The sequence below is a fragment of the Eubalaena glacialis genome, chromosome X, assembly GCF_028564815.1.
Source record: "Eubalaena glacialis isolate mEubGla1 chromosome X, mEubGla1.1.hap2.+ XY, whole genome shotgun sequence".
NCBI classification, from domain to species: Eukaryota; Metazoa; Chordata; class Mammalia; order Artiodactyla; family Balaenidae; genus Eubalaena; species Eubalaena glacialis.
In genome coordinates this window covers 73,233,122-73,251,741 of record NC_083736.1, presented here as the reverse complement: position 1 = coordinate 73,251,741, position 18,620 = coordinate 73,233,122, and the positions used below count along the sequence as shown (strand labels likewise).

The 18,620-nt window shown below is 36.6% G+C and overlaps 1 protein-coding gene across 1 annotated transcript in view; it reads right to left on the bottom strand.

Annotated features, from left to right (window-relative positions):
• Positions 1-2,263: 2,263 nt before the first annotated feature.
• The window catches only part of SH3BGRL (SH3 domain binding glutamate rich protein like), an 80,534-nt gene continuing 64,177 nt past the window's right edge, over positions 2,264-18,620 (bottom strand). The window contains exons 2-4 of the mRNA XM_061178490.1: positions 14,011-14,196; positions 9,535-9,615; positions 2,264-3,578 (exon numbers count right to left, since the gene is read on the bottom strand). Of these exons, the coding sequence (XP_061034473.1) occupies positions 3,546-3,578; positions 9,535-9,615; positions 14,011-14,196 (300 nt within the window). The 3' untranslated portion in view covers positions 2,264-3,545. The remainder of the gene's footprint in view (positions 3,579-9,534; positions 9,616-14,010; positions 14,197-18,620) is intronic.

Here is an 18,620-nt window from a genome sequence, read left to right as displayed (position 1 = left end):
AAAAAAAAAAAAAAAAAAAAAAAGAAATGACACCAGATGTTAACTTAATTCCACAGGAAGAAATAAAGAGACCCAAAATGATAAATAAGGTTAATATGCATATAAAACCCCTCTGTATTTATACAGTCCTCTCCCTTGGGGTAATAAAATTTATCCCTTTGCATATAAGGCCCCTCAATTGCAGGGTTTTTAGATCCTTTTTTTTGTCCAGAGGAATCCCCTTTATATTTCATATAGTGGTTTAAAAAAATGAAGCATAAAGGTTATGGGGTGTCATAAGAAGGGGACTGAAGAGCTCTTCTTCTAGTACAGGTGACAGAGGTGGGATGGAAGAAACGCTTAGTGGTCTGTCATCTTATGCTGAAAATGATCTTAATTTAAAAGGCTTCCTAGCAGAGTAAGATGCCTGCTCCCGTTCTCCAGATACCTCTTGCATGATCACCATTAGGTTCCATAATCTGGAAACTTGAATGAGCCATTAGGAAATGCAGGCATTTCCCACACCAGCTAGAATAGTCACGTGATACAAGGAATTCCATTCAATCCTGGGGTTCCTGCCTGTCAGGAGGAAGTTAGGAATTCTTCTCACTGCTTCCCAATACCTCTTCCCTTATAGGCATTTCTGGAAAACCTTAGTAGAGCAAAAAGAATTTTGCAATCCTGCTTAACTCCCTAACATACCCCAAGAGTCACAGTAGATGGTGCTGTGTGAATATATATATATATATATATATATATATATATATATATATATACACACATATACATATATATATACACATATACATATATATATACACATATACATATATATATATACACACACACACACACATCTGTATCTATATTGGTTTAATTTCATACAGACAAGTAGATGGTTATATATTGTTCCCTAAATACTACTACTACTACTACTACTAATGAAGCTGTTTCTAAACCTTCTTGTTTCTTGGTTCTAGAAACCAAGAGAGCTTTAACATTGGGGAACCATGCTACTACCCTGCTTAGTGTGCTGCTTGGGAATTGGAGGGAACAGAGCAGACCAGCACACCAATGGAGGTGGAGACTTTGGGGAGTAGGTATCTCAGAAAATGAGTACACACTCCCAACCTCAGAAAGTTGAATCAAGAGCAATCTAGGAAAGCAGGGGCTCTGTTGCTCATGGAATACCAGAGACCCAAACCCCACCTTCCCTCTGCTTTGCTTTCAGGCTTGTGTACTGGTTTCACTGGCTTAGTTATTGCAGCTTCCTACTATCTCTTGGAGTTTAGTGTGTCTTTAGGACAGTGCGACATCTTTAGTCCTTCTTAAAAGAGGCCTCAGGGGCTTCCCTGGTGGCACAGTGGATAACAATCTACCTGCCAATGCAGGGGACACAGGTTCGATCCCTGGTCCGGGAAGATCCCACATGCTGTGGAGCAACTAAGCCCACGGGCCACAACTACTGAGCCTGCGCTCTAGAGCCCATGAGCCACAACTACTGAAGCCCACGTACCTAGAGCCCGTGCTCTGCAACAAGAGAAGCCACTGCAATGAGAAGCCCGTGCACCGCAACAAAGAGTAGCCCCCGCTCGCCGCAACTAGAGAAAGCCCATGTGCAGCAACGAAGACCCAACACACACAAAAAATGAATAAATAAAATAAAAATTTAAAAAGGGGGGGGGCCTCAGCATAGCCTTGAAGGCAGCTCCCTAATATTCAGAATTTCACTTGTTTTTCTTGTATCTACAGGACATATAGTACTCAGCTGACAAAAAGAAAGATTTCAATTTGGCAAGACTCAATAAAACATTTTACTTTAAATATACATATATGTTAATTGTAAGGTATAGTCTAGTAGATATACACATCTCAAAAATGTCATCTAGTTAAAGAATGTCTATTTTTGACAGTGTTAACTTATTTGATACTAAAAGTAAAAATGCCCACATAAAATATTGCAAGTATCATCATCTGCATTTGATAAAGCTCAGGAGAAAATATTGAAAAATGTTTTAGCATTTTCCAGAATTTATTACAAAATACCTTGTTTACTTTAGAGTTCTCCATAGCATATTTTTGTACACAAAACAATGGAGTAGTTGTTTGACTCTAGTGTGTATTGCAAAATTCAGAGTCCTAAATAGGAAATTTAGAAAGTTTATTCAAATTGTTTTCTTTCTATTATTTTCTCTTTTCTCCTTCCCCACCATCTAAAAAATATATTACCCATCTAAAATTATTATTACACTATTTAGAAACTCCACGAACACAAACACAAAAATTATGTTTCTGACAGTACTGAGTTTATTTTAAAGCATTGCATTATGTTTGAATCTCAGTAAACAAAGCCATGTCTTCATTGTATGTTGATTTTGGCAAAGAGCACAGACTTGCATACATCAAATGATATAATAAAGTAATTTAAAGTAAAAGGTGTTTTCTTTTAGTAATGTGAAACTAAAGTACAATAGTAATGTGGAACTAAAGTACAATATATGTGTCTTCTGGGTGATTTAGGCCATAATGTTTCCTGTCTTCTTAGAAGTTTTCAAAATTAACATTTTTTAAATTGATCCTTTTATCTGATACTTATGCTATTCACTGGAATAGAGGCATAGAAAAGATTTTCTCTGCTTAGATTAATGTACTCATAAAATATATGTCTAAGCTGAAACAAAAAGGTCAAATATCTGAGAGATAGTGGCATTCGTGATCACAAGTTGTTTTAAAAGGGGAAAAATGAGTTCCAACCTATTTTAAAATATTTAATTAAAAGTCTGAGCTCTTTGCAAAAGGATGCCATTTCTAACTTATTTGCCATCCCACTTCCATAACATACATATGCATATTTCACTGGGGCAAGCAACTTAGTAACATGACTGCATCATAGCTGTGTAGTTAAGCAAGAAATTTGTCAACTGAATACATCTTTATTTTGGTGGGAGGTCATCTGTGCTGATCACTGAAACATGCAATGAAAGGCTACATTTAGAAGCCTAGAAAACCTGTGGTTCAGTACATAGAAGTTTTAACTACAAAAGAATGGAAATGTTATAATTACCATCAGAAATTACAATGTCTGACATATCATAAACATTATCTGCAACTAGTTTTTAATCACAATAATTTCACATCAAAAAGGTACATATTTTTGTTCACTAAAATTGAGGCAATTTGGGAACAAGAGACAGATTCTTTCTTTCTCGCTCATCTTTTAAAGTTACTCAATGTAGAGCTACAGATATACTTAAGCTGCAATAATAATATCAAAAAAGGGAACAGGTGTTTGCTTTTTAAAATCACTGAAGTACATAAAATGCCTTAGCAGACAACAATACTATTGCATGACACCTACTTAAAATTTTAAGTTCATCTCCCATTCTCCTCATCATAATGTTCACATTTTAATTATGTATTCATTTTGATTGTTTGCATGTGAAAACAACAACTATCTATTATTTTAACATTAAGCCTATTTCTTTTGAAGCCAAGATAATTTTGCTATTTTATAAAAAGCAGTGGAGACTCCTTTGTCAGGATGCTTAAGGCAGAATGTTTAAGGTTCATGCTTGCTGCTTTGCCTGAGCTTCTGCTTCCTGAAATGAAAAACAAACAAAACAGATTTAAATATCACAAAGCAGGCATCCATGTGTATTTTGGTTAGACTATATTACCTCAAATTGCTAAGAATATTCAAAATCAGAAAAATAGCCCCCAGAAAAGACTGCTTAAAAATTCTTAATAGAAAAATTAAAAAATAGAAACTTCTGCCTAGAAACAGATGTCATAGAGGACTGTCTATAATTCCATAAAAGCAAGTGATTTACAATTATAGTTGACATTTTATTTAAAAGTAGCTAAGTTCCATTTTGAATGATTTTTCACAAAAATTGAGTGTTCAAAAACATTGTCACCTACAGTTTACAGTCACGTGAGTTTTGTTTAAGGATTAAGCTACCTAGAAAATGTGTTATTTGCTAAAATATTGTTGCTTTTAAATTTCATGGCAGTAGGCTCGAAGAGGTAAGGTTGTCTTTCTATTCCTGTGGATGGTGAGTACTTCTAGCATAGGAACTCTGACCTACAGTTGTGCTCTGGCACTTAACATAGTACTCGACACAAAATACACTTCAAGGAAAGTTTCTGGAAATAAGGATGGGTGGCAAGAGTGACTCTGGTGAAAGAAACCTCAGACTTGAGCTGTAGAAATCATGTATGCTAGACAATGTCACTCTAAACATCTGTCACTAATTGAGTACTTGACAGTCTCAGGAGGAGTGACAGCAGCTGCATATTCCAAAATGAGCCTCTGATGCTAACCCCAGAAGAAGGGGAAAAAACAAACAAAAAAAAGATGCTATATTTTTACCAAAAAAAAGAGAGGTAGAAATGATAGAAAGAAGGAAACCAGAGGACAGTGTAATTCATTCTTAATACATCCTTAACAAAACATATGTAATACACTACTGACTCACCTTCCAAAACTCTTAGTCAAAAAACAAAAACAAACGTCCCTAAGCTCTTTTGAAATTTCTAACATGGTGTTTGGCTGTCTTAATGAATATATCTTAGACCCACATTATGTATTTTGTTTCATTTTATAGAACAAGCTTCCAAAAATTTCCTCACACAGCACAATGAATTTTATACTAAAACCCCTCAATGGGGCGTCCCTGGTGGCGCAGTGGTTAAGAATCCGCCTGCTAATGCAGGGAACACGGGTCTGAGTCCTGGTCCAGGAAGATCCCACATGCCACGGAGCAACTAAGCCCGTGCACAACAACTACTGAGCCTGTGCTCTGGAGCCCGCGAGCCACAACTACTGAGCCCACATGCCACATCTACTGAAGCCCGCACGCCTAGAGCCCGTGCTCCGCAATCAGAGAAGCCACCTCAGTGAGAAGCCCGTGCACCAAAACGAAGACCCAACGCAGCCAAAAATAAATAAATAAATTAATTAATTAATATAAAAAATAAAAATAAATAAAACCCCGCAGTGGCATAGTATATATAGGTGGGGAAGCAGTGGTATAAAAATGTGAATATGTGCTAATGTGAAGTCTTTCTTCTTATGAGCACGTAATGCCTCTGAGTAACTAGTATTTTGGAGACAGCTTAGTTCCCTAAAGTCACACTTATCAATCTTTGCTGTAATTTGTCATAAATTCCTTAGCTCTCACTTATCCTTTTTAATGGAAGAAATTACTAGCACAAAAATCCAAAACAAAAGGCAATTCAAACTTCTTTGTAATTTGTCTTTAAGAATACATCATATTTAAATTATTTACTTTTCTAATTATGTTTTATTCATCAAATATGTAAATTGTGCTACAAGCTTTATTATTATCTAAAAGTAAGTAGCCAGTATTTATAGTATCATGAGTTATTTAATCAACCAGAGAGCTTTAGAAACAGGCATATGATATGTTCTCGCCCTCTACTCCCACTATATACATCATTCTATAAATGCATTGGTTTTGAGTTAGATAATCCCGGGTTCAAATTCCAAATCTGCTACTCAATTATTATGTAGCCTTGGACAAATTACTTAAATTATCTAAGCATCAGTTTCCTCCTCTGTAAAATGGTATTGAGGACACCTAGCTCATAAGGATGGAGTAAAGATAAAATGAGATGAATGTGAACTGTGTAGCTCAATGCTTAGTCCATTGCAGGTATCCAGACTTCTTTCCTGCCGTTTTCCTTTCCACTTTCTGCCTAGTCACTAAGACCAACACCACAGCTAAGTGTTATTAACATACAGTTTCTCTTGGAGATGCAATAAAATGGGATGGGCTTAGTGGAAATAGGAATGCTTCAAATCTCACAGCAGAAGCAGATTTTCATGGCCCCTCCCTAGAGCTAGGTGGTTTAACCAAAGCCAATGAGAACACTTCTTTAACCAGCATGTTCTATACCCTCACCTACTAGTGAACACGGCTTTTCCAGAGGAGTGGTATTCCTCTCAACATGAACATCACTGGATTTTTATTTTTTAGTAAAAATATATCAGTTATTTTATTCCATATCAAAACTATCAACTATACTGCAATGTAAGAAATGCTAGTGCTATGAAATTATCTTCTGTATTAATAGAAGAGTAAAGAGCAAATATTTATATACCATGTTTAACTGCATCTAATATACAAAAGAATTAAAAAAAATGATTTGTCTTACAGAGGATTCCTTGCCTTATGGAAATATTTGCCATTGGGTACTTTTAAATATCAAGCTTTCCAGTGCACTGGCTTTCAATAATTTTTAAATGTAAAGAGAATGTATTCTAATTATTTGGAAAATAAAGAAATGGAGAAAAAAGGAAAACATTCATATCATTAGCTATGGTTCCTTTCAGTCTCTTTTGGTCCTATACATAGATTTTAAATGTAATTATCAATAGAATGTTAATTACACAGTAAAAACAATTCTGTAGCTCATTATAATGTATCTTTTCACAAACTCTCATTTTTTAATGAGAGCATGAGTTCACTCAGTGGATAAATTCATTTTTGTTGACCCTATTTTTAGACATTTAACTTGTTTTCAAATTTTTTAAGATTATAAATAGCATTTTGATTTATTTTTTTATCCATAAAGACTTTTCCATGTAAGGAATTATTTCATTAGGCCTTAATACCCAGTAAAATTACTGGATGAAGAACTATAAACATTTTTGAGGTCCTTGATATATATTTGCTATTTTGGTTTTCAAACAGTAGTACCAATTTATGTCATCACCAGTAATATATGAGAGAATATGTTTTAATGCACATTTCTCAGCACTGAGCATTATCACTTTGTTTTATCTTTGTTAACTTCACAGATGAATATTGTATCTCATTTTATCACATTTCTTCTTATTATGAATGCACTTTTCCAATGTGGGTTAATTAGTTGTATTTCTTATTGCGTATACTTTCTTTTCAGCCAGTTCTTTCTGGAAGACTTATTGTCCTGTTAAATTAAAGGGGAAAACTCTGAAAGCTGAGCTGAAGGATAGAAAAATCATCCTTCTGATATCAAATTTATCACTTTTAGTCTTGGGAAAAACCTATTAAATACTAACATTCAAAATATCCCTATTACCAATCCACCCTTCAACTCCACTGTCAGTTCCAGACCTTTTTTCTTTATCCCGATCTATCAGCGCCCTCTAGTTCAATCCTTGATAACATCTGCTGTTCTTTTACTCTATTCCTACTTCTAGGGTTAAACAAGGATGAAAAAAAACCCACTGTAAACAAGCTGACTGGCTCCACTGTGGGCTCATCAACTCTAACTTCAACTGGGACTTTCATCTTGCTCAGCCATCCTTCCATTCATGATCTTCACCTACTCTTTAGCTTATTTTCAGCAAATGGATCTTTTCAATTCTCAAATTTCCCATCACTCCTAGCAGATGATCATTCTTCCTACCTCAAACTAAAGATAAGACATTTTCAAATGTGAACTTCCCTAACCTCCCCACACATTAAAATTTCTATTTTTATCCTTCTCTCTTCATTCTATCCAGTCTCAGAAGAAAACTGCATGCCCTCTCTTTTCCAAGACTAACTCCTCCCTTGGATCACTCACTTTTCTGTTTCCTCCATGACTTTTGCTTCATTTCCCTATCACCCAGGTTAGAAGCCTCAGAGATAGCTTCAATCCTTCCCAGTTCTTTGCATACATAAACATCTCATAAATTGCCAAATCCTATCACAAGTGATTTTTCTGTGTCTCCTAAATCCATCTTTTCCTTTCTGTAACTGCAGTCCCACTTTAGGCCTTCTCCATTGCTTTTCTGGACTATTAAGGTACCCTCTAATGTGTCAGCCCATCTCTAATATCTCATTTCTCCAATGTTTCACAATCCACACATCTGCCAAATTTATTTTCTTGAGACATAGATCAAATCACATCTTAAAATACAAAGATGATCACATCATTGTCTTCCCTCATTCCCTACCATGGCTTTTAGATGCCTAGAGAATAAAGCCAAAAGTATCTAGCACAGTATTCATAATCTGGCCCCATCCTACCTAGCCAATCTTACCTCCTAATGCATCTCCCTTATTTAATATGTCCTATAGTAGATTCGTGCTGCATTACACTCTGCTCCCTGAACATACCATTGGGTGCAGGTACATCCCAATGCAGTGGTTCCTATTGCAGCCACTGTGAAAGACGCCTAGTGTTACTTCAGTGTTTTAGAATCCCTAACAGTTCAAATGCCAATTCCTCTGTGGAACCTTCCCCAAACTCCTTAGTAGTAATTTATGATTATTTCCTTTGGATGCTTACTGTACTTTATTCATACCAACCATACAGAATTTACCATACTATATCATAATTATTTGTAGACATATTTGTTGTATAATTATTCATATACATGTCCCTCACTAGGTTATAAACACTTTGAAGGTAGAGATTATGTTGTATTCTCCGTATTTGCCCTACCATCAATATCAAGTCAATGTTTGACACTCAGTAAATATTTACTGAATGAATAAATGAATGAATGGCTCCTACTTTTCACTGAAGGAAAGAGAGTCATCAGTCACAGAAAACAGACTATCCTTCCTTTTATACTTCCTCTAATATGCACTGAAATCAATGACTTAACTTGGGTTTTACTAACTTGTTTGAAGAAAAATGCCTTACCTAAGATTTCCTACAACTTAAATTATACAAAGCCTAAAATAAGACATTTTATCCATGGGAAAAGAAAGTTTGGCAAGAAAACAGAATTTCATAGTGACTCAGACAACAATGCCTCTAAACAGTCTCTAGTGAAAATACAGACAATAACACAGACTCTCAAAACTGAAGAAGGAGCTGGAGTTTGAAGAATCTGTTTAACAAAAATTAGCTTCTGAGAGCAAAATGTAAAATGATAGAGCAGGGGACATACACTTTTATTAAACCAGCCTTTGTGGAGAAGAAATATGGCAAAAGGCAAACGTATATTTAAAGTCCGTAGCTTTGAGACATTTTTTTAAACAGGCGACTTAATTTTTTATATTTTTCTTTGTATGATCTTCCCTGGGAACACCACCACTTGAAAAATTAATTTGTTGTTGGCAGGGGAAAAGCTCCAAATTCAGCCAGCAGTTTAGTGACAAGTTTTGATACTCAAATGCTCTTAGTTAATTTGAATAGGTGACTCTAGCATTTGCTGTCACACAAGGACAATAGATACTGACAAGAAGATTACTATGAACTAAGATGCTTTCTGTCCATGTAATACCATACATGACAACTGGAATAATGGCATCTTTAAAATTGTTAACCACTTATTTGCGAATGGGTCAATGAGAAATTTGCTGCCTTGGGCAGCTTGACAGGGAAGTCACTCGGCCTACCTTCTATCCACATACTTTACGTATTTAATTATGCACATCTGTCTGCCCTACTAGGGATTAAGTGCATGCGGAGCAGGGACATTTCTTTTTAGCTATGTTGCACTGTCTCTGGCTTAATCTGAGTACTTAATAAAGTGGAAATCTTACTGATTAAAAAAACCCAGCAGCAATAAAATGGCCTATAAAGAAGGGGAAAAATGAACCATACCTTTGAACCAGGTGGGGCTGTCAAGCCTAAAAAGGCATACACTGCATTATTTTCTCTGGCTTCAAAGAAGGCATCATAGTCCTTGATAAAAGAAGGCAACAAGAATTAGCAATATGCAACCAACAAAGGAAAGAAAAGGGGAAATTAATTCAAAATTATCTGACTGGTCAATATCTTTGATGGCAAACAGGCTAGCTGACTTCAATAATGCTAGACTTCTGGAAAGAGTAGTAAAGCGGCAAGGCTTATTGGATCCCAATTAATGTGGGTTAGAAGATATGCTGATCTGTGAGACAGAAATAGCAAAAGGACTTATTTCATACTGCATAGAACTTAAATCTGCCTCAGGGCAAGCAGCTTTCTCCATAGCCCAAACCAGCCAACTATTTGCCAGTAAGAGGTTGCTTACTTTTGGGAGGAGGCTGTTGTTCCAGTTTGTCATTATTTCTCTTGCATTATTTATTAAGGTAGAGATGCCCTCAGAACCTACAGCAGGCCAGATTTTAGCTATCCCATGGCCATAAAAATAGTAAATCTGTGCTGTGTTCGGAGGAAGGGTATGAGATTTTCATGAAATATGACTGGAAGAGCAAACAATCCAGGGATCCAATAAAAGCTTCACATGACTAAATTCAGTTGGGCTTCCCATTGTCATCCTCTAAACCACCATGCATGCTCCAAAAGTAACTAACAGAACTGCCTATATTTGACTATGACATATAATCAGTAGGAAATATACTTAGAAAACACAGCCATTGTCTATACCTGGCCTTAGTTTGTTTGACTTAAAACACACAGAGTGGGACTTCCCTGGCGGTCCAGTGGTTAAGACTCTGCGCTTCCAATGCAGGGGGCACAGGTTCTATCCCTGGTTGGGGATCCCAAATGCCTCATGGCATGGCCAAAAAATAAAAAAATTAAAAATTAAAAAAAAATTTTCTCTAAAAAAACCCAAAAGCACAGAGATAAGCTTGGCATTTTGGCTGAGTTATTAGAGGTAAAATGCACTCATAATTTGCTGGCTTCTCTAGAGATTGCCTCACCAACAGATCACCAATTACAAGGTTCTTTTCTAGCATATATAGTTCCTGGTACTTGGAGGATCTGGAGGTATAAAGTTTACGGCCTCTCAAGCCATTGATGGCCCTAAATTTGACCCCTACCTCAAGAAACATCAGAATTTCTCTCATTTAGGGACTCTTTTAACACAGCCAGTATTGTTTAGAGCCACAGAGATCTCCTCAAGGGTTGTCTCAAAGCATCTTTTTGTGTACCCTAGATGTTGACAAAGGAATAAATCATAAACAACAGGCATTTATGACCAGCCTCTTATACTCTTTGAACTCACTATTCAAAAGTGAAACTAACTGGATCTTGATACAAAATCCATACTGAGACACATGACCTATAAGTTACTCAAGGTAAACAAGCAATATACATCATATCTATACTCAACCACTTGGAAGTAACCTCAAAATGCTAGTTAAAAGAACCTAACAGTTATACAAGAGACATTTCTTACTATCATCAAATCAATAAAAACAGTCTGTGTCAATCTTTAAACTCATGTGAAAGAAAGCAGGTCTTCAAATACATTGAAATCTGATCATGAAATACTATGTAGGGTAATCTAGTTATCTCTGTTTCAGGTGTTTGGGGATCACAGTACATTATTTATTGGCCCTGAACTTAGCACACACAAACAGATTTGTAGCTCTGAGAGAAAAGAACATCAGCTTCTCAATTAAGCAGGATTAATTAATTTATTGTACAAATATGTATTGAGCACCTACTACATGCCAATCACTGTTCCTGGTGCTAAGAATACAAGAGTAAACAAAACATAGTCTGCTTCTTCTATAGGAATTCTCTTGAGGAAAAATATACTTTATTTACATCTTTGGGATTCCAATAACATTAATCCAGAATGTATTCTACCATATATTTGTATCATATTAATTATTTCATGAAAATGTGCTTTAGTTCTTCATATACACAGCATAAGCTCTTTCAGAACAAAGATTACCCTTAAAAATTTTGTATCATCTATAGCAGAGCTTCATTTATGTTGGCAGGGTAATTGTGTCAGTCACATCCTAATCTGGAAATAGAACCTAAGCTATAGCTCAATGATTCTAAAAAGGAGGTAATTTTCCCCCAGGGACGTCTGGCAAAATCTGGAAACATTTTTGTTTTTTCACAACTGGGAGGGTGCTACTAGCACTCATGGATAGAAGCCAGGGATGCTGCTAAACATCCTACAATGCACAGGGGAGCCCCCATAAACCCAACATATCAGTAGTGCCAAGGCTGAGAAACCTTGAGATAGTTTAAACAAGGGAATTTAAAACGAAGAACCACTTACAAAAGATTAAAGAGCTGAAAGGCAGACAGGAGACGGTGAGGCAGCCCAGAGACTAGAAATAGCAGGAAGCTGCTACCACAGCTAGTGCTGAAGGGAAAAGTGGAGAAGGTAGTATTACAGAGCTGGTACCACAAAGGAGATGTAGCCACTGTCATGGACACCTCCAGAAAAGGGGGGATACCTTGGCTTTTCCTCTCCTCCTGCCCTCCACTCATCCAACCAGTGCCTCCTATTATTGGCCAAACCTAATAGGCAGCCAGTTGGCAATGGACACTGGGAAATATAATTTGCTGAAGTCAGCCTCCCACAATACAGAATGAAACAAGAAAAGAACAAAGATGGGATCTTTGAGTAAACAGGAAAATTAACAACGCAGTGGTTTAATAGAAAGAGTAAGAACTTCAGAATAAGACAGATCTAGGTTTAAATTCTAGCTGCATCACTTACTAATTGTATGATTTAGGAAGTTAGTTAACCTCTTCTAGGCCTCAATATCTTCATCTATGAAACAGGAATAACAATATCTACACCTCGTGAGATTAGTATGAGAACTGACTAATATAATACACATAAAGTATATAGCACAATAGCTGACATATAATATGCTTTCTATGAATGGTCGCTATACACTTTTCTCCCTAACGTCTGTATAGGCACAAATCTTAATTATTGTTATGACTCCTAACTCAGTGCCTGGCACACAGCAGGCACTCAATAGAAAATGGATTCCTTTTCCATTAACAAATATTTGTTTGGTTGCGCTCACCTCCTGCACCTTCCTTTTCATCTTCCCATTTCTCAGTGATACTTGCCTTGTTTTCCATAACATACTCCATTCCCTTGTAGTGTGGCTTCCGAGGGAGAAATAAACCAGGTAAATTTGGCTTCTCAAACATCACCCTTATAACCCAAAATGTGTTTCTTTTTAAAAGTCAAACAAATTGAAATTCCTGCTTCAAAAAGGAGAGCGTAAGACAATATATGCTGGCTTAGATTGGACTGGATGACCTCTGAGGCCTCTTTCAGCCCCTGAGAGTCAACAATTTGCAGAAATTTCAAATATAGAGGCACTGAGGTTTCACCATCTAAATGAATAGCCTAATTGTCTTTTCCTTATCTACACAGTATGTCTTTACACATTGGCCCTGTTTGCAGCAGCAGAAGAAATCTTCTGGCCCCTCCTCAGAAGTGACAAATTCAATTCACAGAGAAAATATTTTATGCTAATGGACTTCTCAATTTTGCCATACCCTCCCCTAGGTGTTCTCCTTCTCACTCCCATATAAACACATGAGTTAGAAGATTTGGATTGCTGGCTCTAAAAATATTTGTTCCTCAATTATGCTAATTCTGAGGACACAGCAAAGCAAACAGTTCTTTACTGGAAATTCCTATAGCCCTTACATATGCTTTCTGTACCATGTCATCACATGGATGTGGCCTCATAACCACTCTCTCTGTTTCAGGTGTGTTTGATTCTACCCACACAACACTCCCAATCAGCTCTTTAAGAAAAGAGGCTTTGTTTTATACATACTTGTACTTGCCATGGTACCTAGAATGGCCACAGGCTACAAATTACTTAAATACACAGTGAATGAACATTGAAGGGAACTACTTCATGGTTTAAATGAAGGCTAACCAAGATGACAAACTTGAAAGCACCAGTCACAAAGTAAAAACTCTACTCTTGTTTCCCTCATCCATACATTAGTTCAATTAGCTAACTCAAAATTTTAAGAAAATTCATTAATAATACCTAAATAAAAGTTTTACTACCTTGAAGCAGAAACTAAGATATTCCTCTTTTTAAACTAATTTTAATCTAAATAAGTAAAACAGCTCACCTCTTTTCAGTGGCTTCTTCATGGACATACTAGAAATAATATAAATGCTCTGGTCTGTACTTATACATTCACAGATAATCTTTTGGTGAATGACTCATCCATTTGCCTTCTAGTAGAAGGTAAAATACCCCAGCTGCCTAGGATGGATGTAGAGGATGAACAGGAGAAATGACTGTGTGTAGATTTGGGGTGGGAGTAAAAGAAAGAGGATGGGTTTGAGGCAATCCATTTTTGAAAAAACAAGAATTTTAATTGGTTCCTTACCCCACGGTACTGGCTTTCATTGAAAATCTGAGGTGGCAGGGGGTACCCTGTGGCTGGTCGACTGTTTTCAGGTACATTTTCTCTCATCCACTTCCGATTCTCTTCATTGGCTGCAATATCTTTTTCTTCAAATCCTATTTTGTTAGCTTCTAGGAAACCAAGCACATCTTGCTGTTTCTTCTTAATCTAGGGCCCAAAGGACAAGAAGTTATATTGTTGAACAAACAGCTTTTATTATTTTTGTTTATCATATTCAACAAAAAAGTGTTAATGAACTAGCAGAAATGAATTCAGACATGGATCAAGATTTGTGGTTTAACAGAAGATATATAGTTTTCCCTCTATTATTTTGTTGTTAATGATATCTCACAAGTGGATTGACGAGCTTTCAGTTCACAGGTCCTTTTATCAACCCAACTTTTTATTTTTTTCACTGAAATGCTCACATCTAATCATGAAGAAGAAAAGCTAGCTGATGCATATCAATAACCTCAAGTGCAATTAACTCAAAAGTTTGAGTAGTGGGAAGGTGTGTTTTCCGATTATCTACAAGCCTCTCTTAATTTTAGCCTTTGTTGAAAGTCATTCCAAATGACCTGAGTCTACTTCCTGTCTTAATAAGCATCATACAGTTAACAGAAATGAATCTTTCCTTGAGAATGTTACAAGACTCTATGTGTCAATTTTCATCATTTGGAACAGAAACTGAACAAGAAAACAAGAGTCTTTTTCATGAAAGTGCCGAGCTACAACAACACATATAATCAAGATGGGGTTTTGTCTTGTTTTATAATCAACCTGTCACATTTTCTCAGCTAACACTTTATTGAAGATCAACAGAGGTTCCAACTGTGATGCACTAAAATCTAAAATGATTGTCCGAAACTGTATTTAATAGCTATTCAACAATATTTCTTTGGTGCCTCTTAAGTATGTAAGAAATTTATCAGGTTCTTTAAAATGTCTAAAGAAAAATAGCAGATTCCCTCCTAAAATTACAATCTAGAGGGAGGGATTAGACATAGATATATTAAAAATTTCAATTATAACATGGTATTTAAATATGAAGCTAAGGTGGTCAGGTGAGAGGAGTCAAGTGAACGACAGAGCCAAGAGTGCAAGGAACTTAGAAGAGAGAGCAAGCGCTTATTGCTATGAGTGATGCCACTTAGACTAAGCTTAATAATGACAGCACACATGCTGCATACTACATCCATCTATATTGCATGCAGTCTATGGTTTTAGTGAAAGCATGATGTACTTAGTAAAGTTTAATATAATTGTCCAGCTGTGAAAAATGAGCTCACAAATATTACAGCATATTGAACTAGAACAATAAAGGTACAGTATTACAAAATAAACTTGGAAACTTTCTAAATGGATGCTCATAATTTCTATGACTAAATTCTGACACATAATTGAAGTCTCTAAATGAATAAACACTTGTGTGGGTGTGTATTTTGTCTTTTTAAACAGGTTACAATTTGTGACCCAGTCAACTTCTGCAAAGAGAAATTCAGATGTATAAATTCCTTCCAATTGGTTCTGTTTGTTTCAAATGCTGCCACAAGAAGGGCTATGCTAATTTGTAGTTAAATAATAAGACTGTCTTTGCCTAGCCAGTGCCTATCGATTTAAGAGTGGGGTGAAGGAAGCATGAACAAATAGAATTTAAAGCTGCCTTTTCAATCTTTTACTAATCTACTTACAAAATACACCCAAAAGGAAAATCAAGTCTGAATCCCCAGTTAGTCTGTTTGGCACTAGACTACTGCAGTGTTGCCACTGTGTAGTCATTTGGTAACCAAAGAGATCTGTGTGCATTTTAAATGAATACTGTCATGAGTCCTTAAGCCACTGGCTTCCTACTGCTTAATCTAATGGTATAACCACAGCAAGAGACACTTGTTTTCAGCTTGCCTGTTTTGCAATATTTTAAAAAATGCTTTGGTCACAATCAGCCATGTAAAACTTGTAATTCATATCTCTTTACCAACAAGTCTACAACAAATCTAGGGTAAGACTATTAAGAATTTTCTTGTTGATCTCCCACCTCTACCCCTAGCTCCCTGGAGTTCTCCTGACAGATGTTCCAAGATGTGGCAGCATAAGAGCACAATGTAAGGTTTGCTATTTTACTGCTGTCTGCCTCCCCAAATACTGTTATTATTTTCTTTTTCAGTTGCAATTCTACCACATTATGTATAGAGAGACATTAAGGCTCAAGTAATTTCAGAAGTAGAGCCTTGTGTGAAAAGAGGAGAATGTAGATATTTAAAGGTAGTTTCTCAAAAACAGCTATGTCTTAAGGTGGTCACAGTAAAGAAAGTACAGTCATGCCTAATTTTCTGGGTTAAAAAGGCTTTTCTTTATCAGTTCTGAAAAATCTCATCTATCCAGCCCTTTCTTTTTAAATTTTATCTTTATTGGAGTATAATTGCTTTACAATGTTGTGTTAGTTTCTGCTGTACAACACAGTGAATCAGCTATATGTATACATATATCTCCATATCCCCTCTCTCTTGAGCCTCCCTCTCACCCTCTCTATCCCACCCCCCTAGGTCGTCACAGAGCATCAAGCTGATCTCCCTGTGCTGTGCAGCAGCTTCCCACTAGCCATCCATTTTACATTTGGTAGTGTATATATGTCAATGCTACTCTCTCACGTCGTACTAGCTTCCCCTTGCCCTCCGTGTCATCAAGTCCGTTCTCTACATCTGCATCTTTATTCCTGCCCTGCCACTAGGTTCATCAGTACCGTTTTTTTAGATTCCATATATATGAGTTAGTGTACGGTATTTGTTTTTCTCTTTCTGACTTACTTCACTCTGTATGACAGACTCTAGGTCCATCCACCTCATTACAAATAACTCAATTTCGTTCCTTTCTATGGCTGAGTAATATTCCATTGTATATATGTGCCACATCTTCTTTATCCATTCATCTGTCGATGGACATTTACATTGCTTCCATGTCCTGGCTATTATAAATAGTGCAATGAACATCAGAGTGCATGTATCCCTTTGAAGTATGGTTTCCTCTGGATACGTGCATAGGAGTGGGATTGCTGGGTCGTATGGTAGTTCTATTTTTAGTTTTTTGAGGAACCTCCATACTGTTCTCCATAGTGGCTGTATCAATTTACATTCCCACCAACAGTGCAAGAGGGTTCCCTTTTCTCCACACCCTCTCCAGCATTTATTGCTTGTAGATTTTTTGATGATGGCCATTCTGACCGGTGTGAGGTGATACCTCACTGTGGTTTTGATTTGCATTTCTCTAATAATTAGTGATGTTGAGCATCTTTTCATGTGTTTCTTGGCCATCTGTTTCTTTTTTTTTGGAGAAATGTCTATTTAGGTTTCCTGCCCACTTTTGGATTGGGTTGTTTTTTTTTTTGATATTGAGCTGCATGAGCTGCTTGTATATTTTGGAGATTAATCCTTTGTCAGTTGCTTCGTTTACAAATATTTTCTCCCATTCTGAGGGTTGTCTTTTCCTCATTTATGGTTTCCTTTGCTGTGCAAAAAGCTTTTAAGTTTCATTAGGTCCCATTTGTTTATTTTTGTTTTTATTTCCATTTCTCTAGGAGCTGGGTCAAAAAGGATCTTGCTGTGATTTATGTCATAGAGTGTTCTGCCTATGTTTTCTGCTAAGAGTTTTATAGTGTCTGGCCTTTCATTTAGGTCTTTAATACATTTTGAGTTTATTTTTGTGTATGGTGTTAGGGAGTGATCTAATTTCATTCTTTTACATGTAGCTGCCCAGTTTTCACAGCACCACTTATTGAAGAGGATCCAGCCCTTTCTTATCTGGAGCTTTTTCCAGAGTCAGAAGGAACTGCAGTCTCTCTCCAATTCCTTCAGACATGGCTGTATGTGTAGACCCAGGAGGCTGTGAAATAAGGAGCACTGGGAGTACCATCTACCCTAAAATTCAGTTCTTCTGATGCTTGAAACTCTACCATGACCGATTTACTAGTTTGGTCTTCATAGAAAGGGCAGGCAGTGTGCATGTTTGGAGTGGAGGGAGGGACTGCCTGGAGAGAAGTAGGCAAGGAAACAGTGAAGTTTCTTTGTCTGCCTTAGAATTTTGCCAGAGTTGTCCCTATATAACTCTAATAGAGGGGTACACAAAAAAGCTGCAGGAATGGCCTCCCAAGATAATCCCAAGAGGAAATTTCCAAGCCTTATTATATGTTAGTACTGGGTTAAGATTTGTACCAGATAAAGACCTTTAAGGAGAAAGGGAGACTAAGACTTGTTGAGTGCTTGCTGAGTACCAAACTCTTTGTGAGGCTATGTACATATATCCCCTGAAATCCTCACAACAATTCTGAAAGGTTAGTATGATTAACCCCATTTTACAACAAAGGAAATTGAGGCTTAGATAGGTTAAGATACCTGCCCAAGAAGAATGATCTATTAATTGCCTGTACTAAATTACAAATCTAAAGCTATGTGACTGCAAAACCCTGTTCTTTTTCACTACATGCAGTACATATTAGAATTCCCAATCTAGCTGGGGAAATAAGACGGACATATATGAAAGAGTTCTTCTCAACTATGTGATACAAAATAGAAAGACAACAAAAGCTGAGATATCTTATG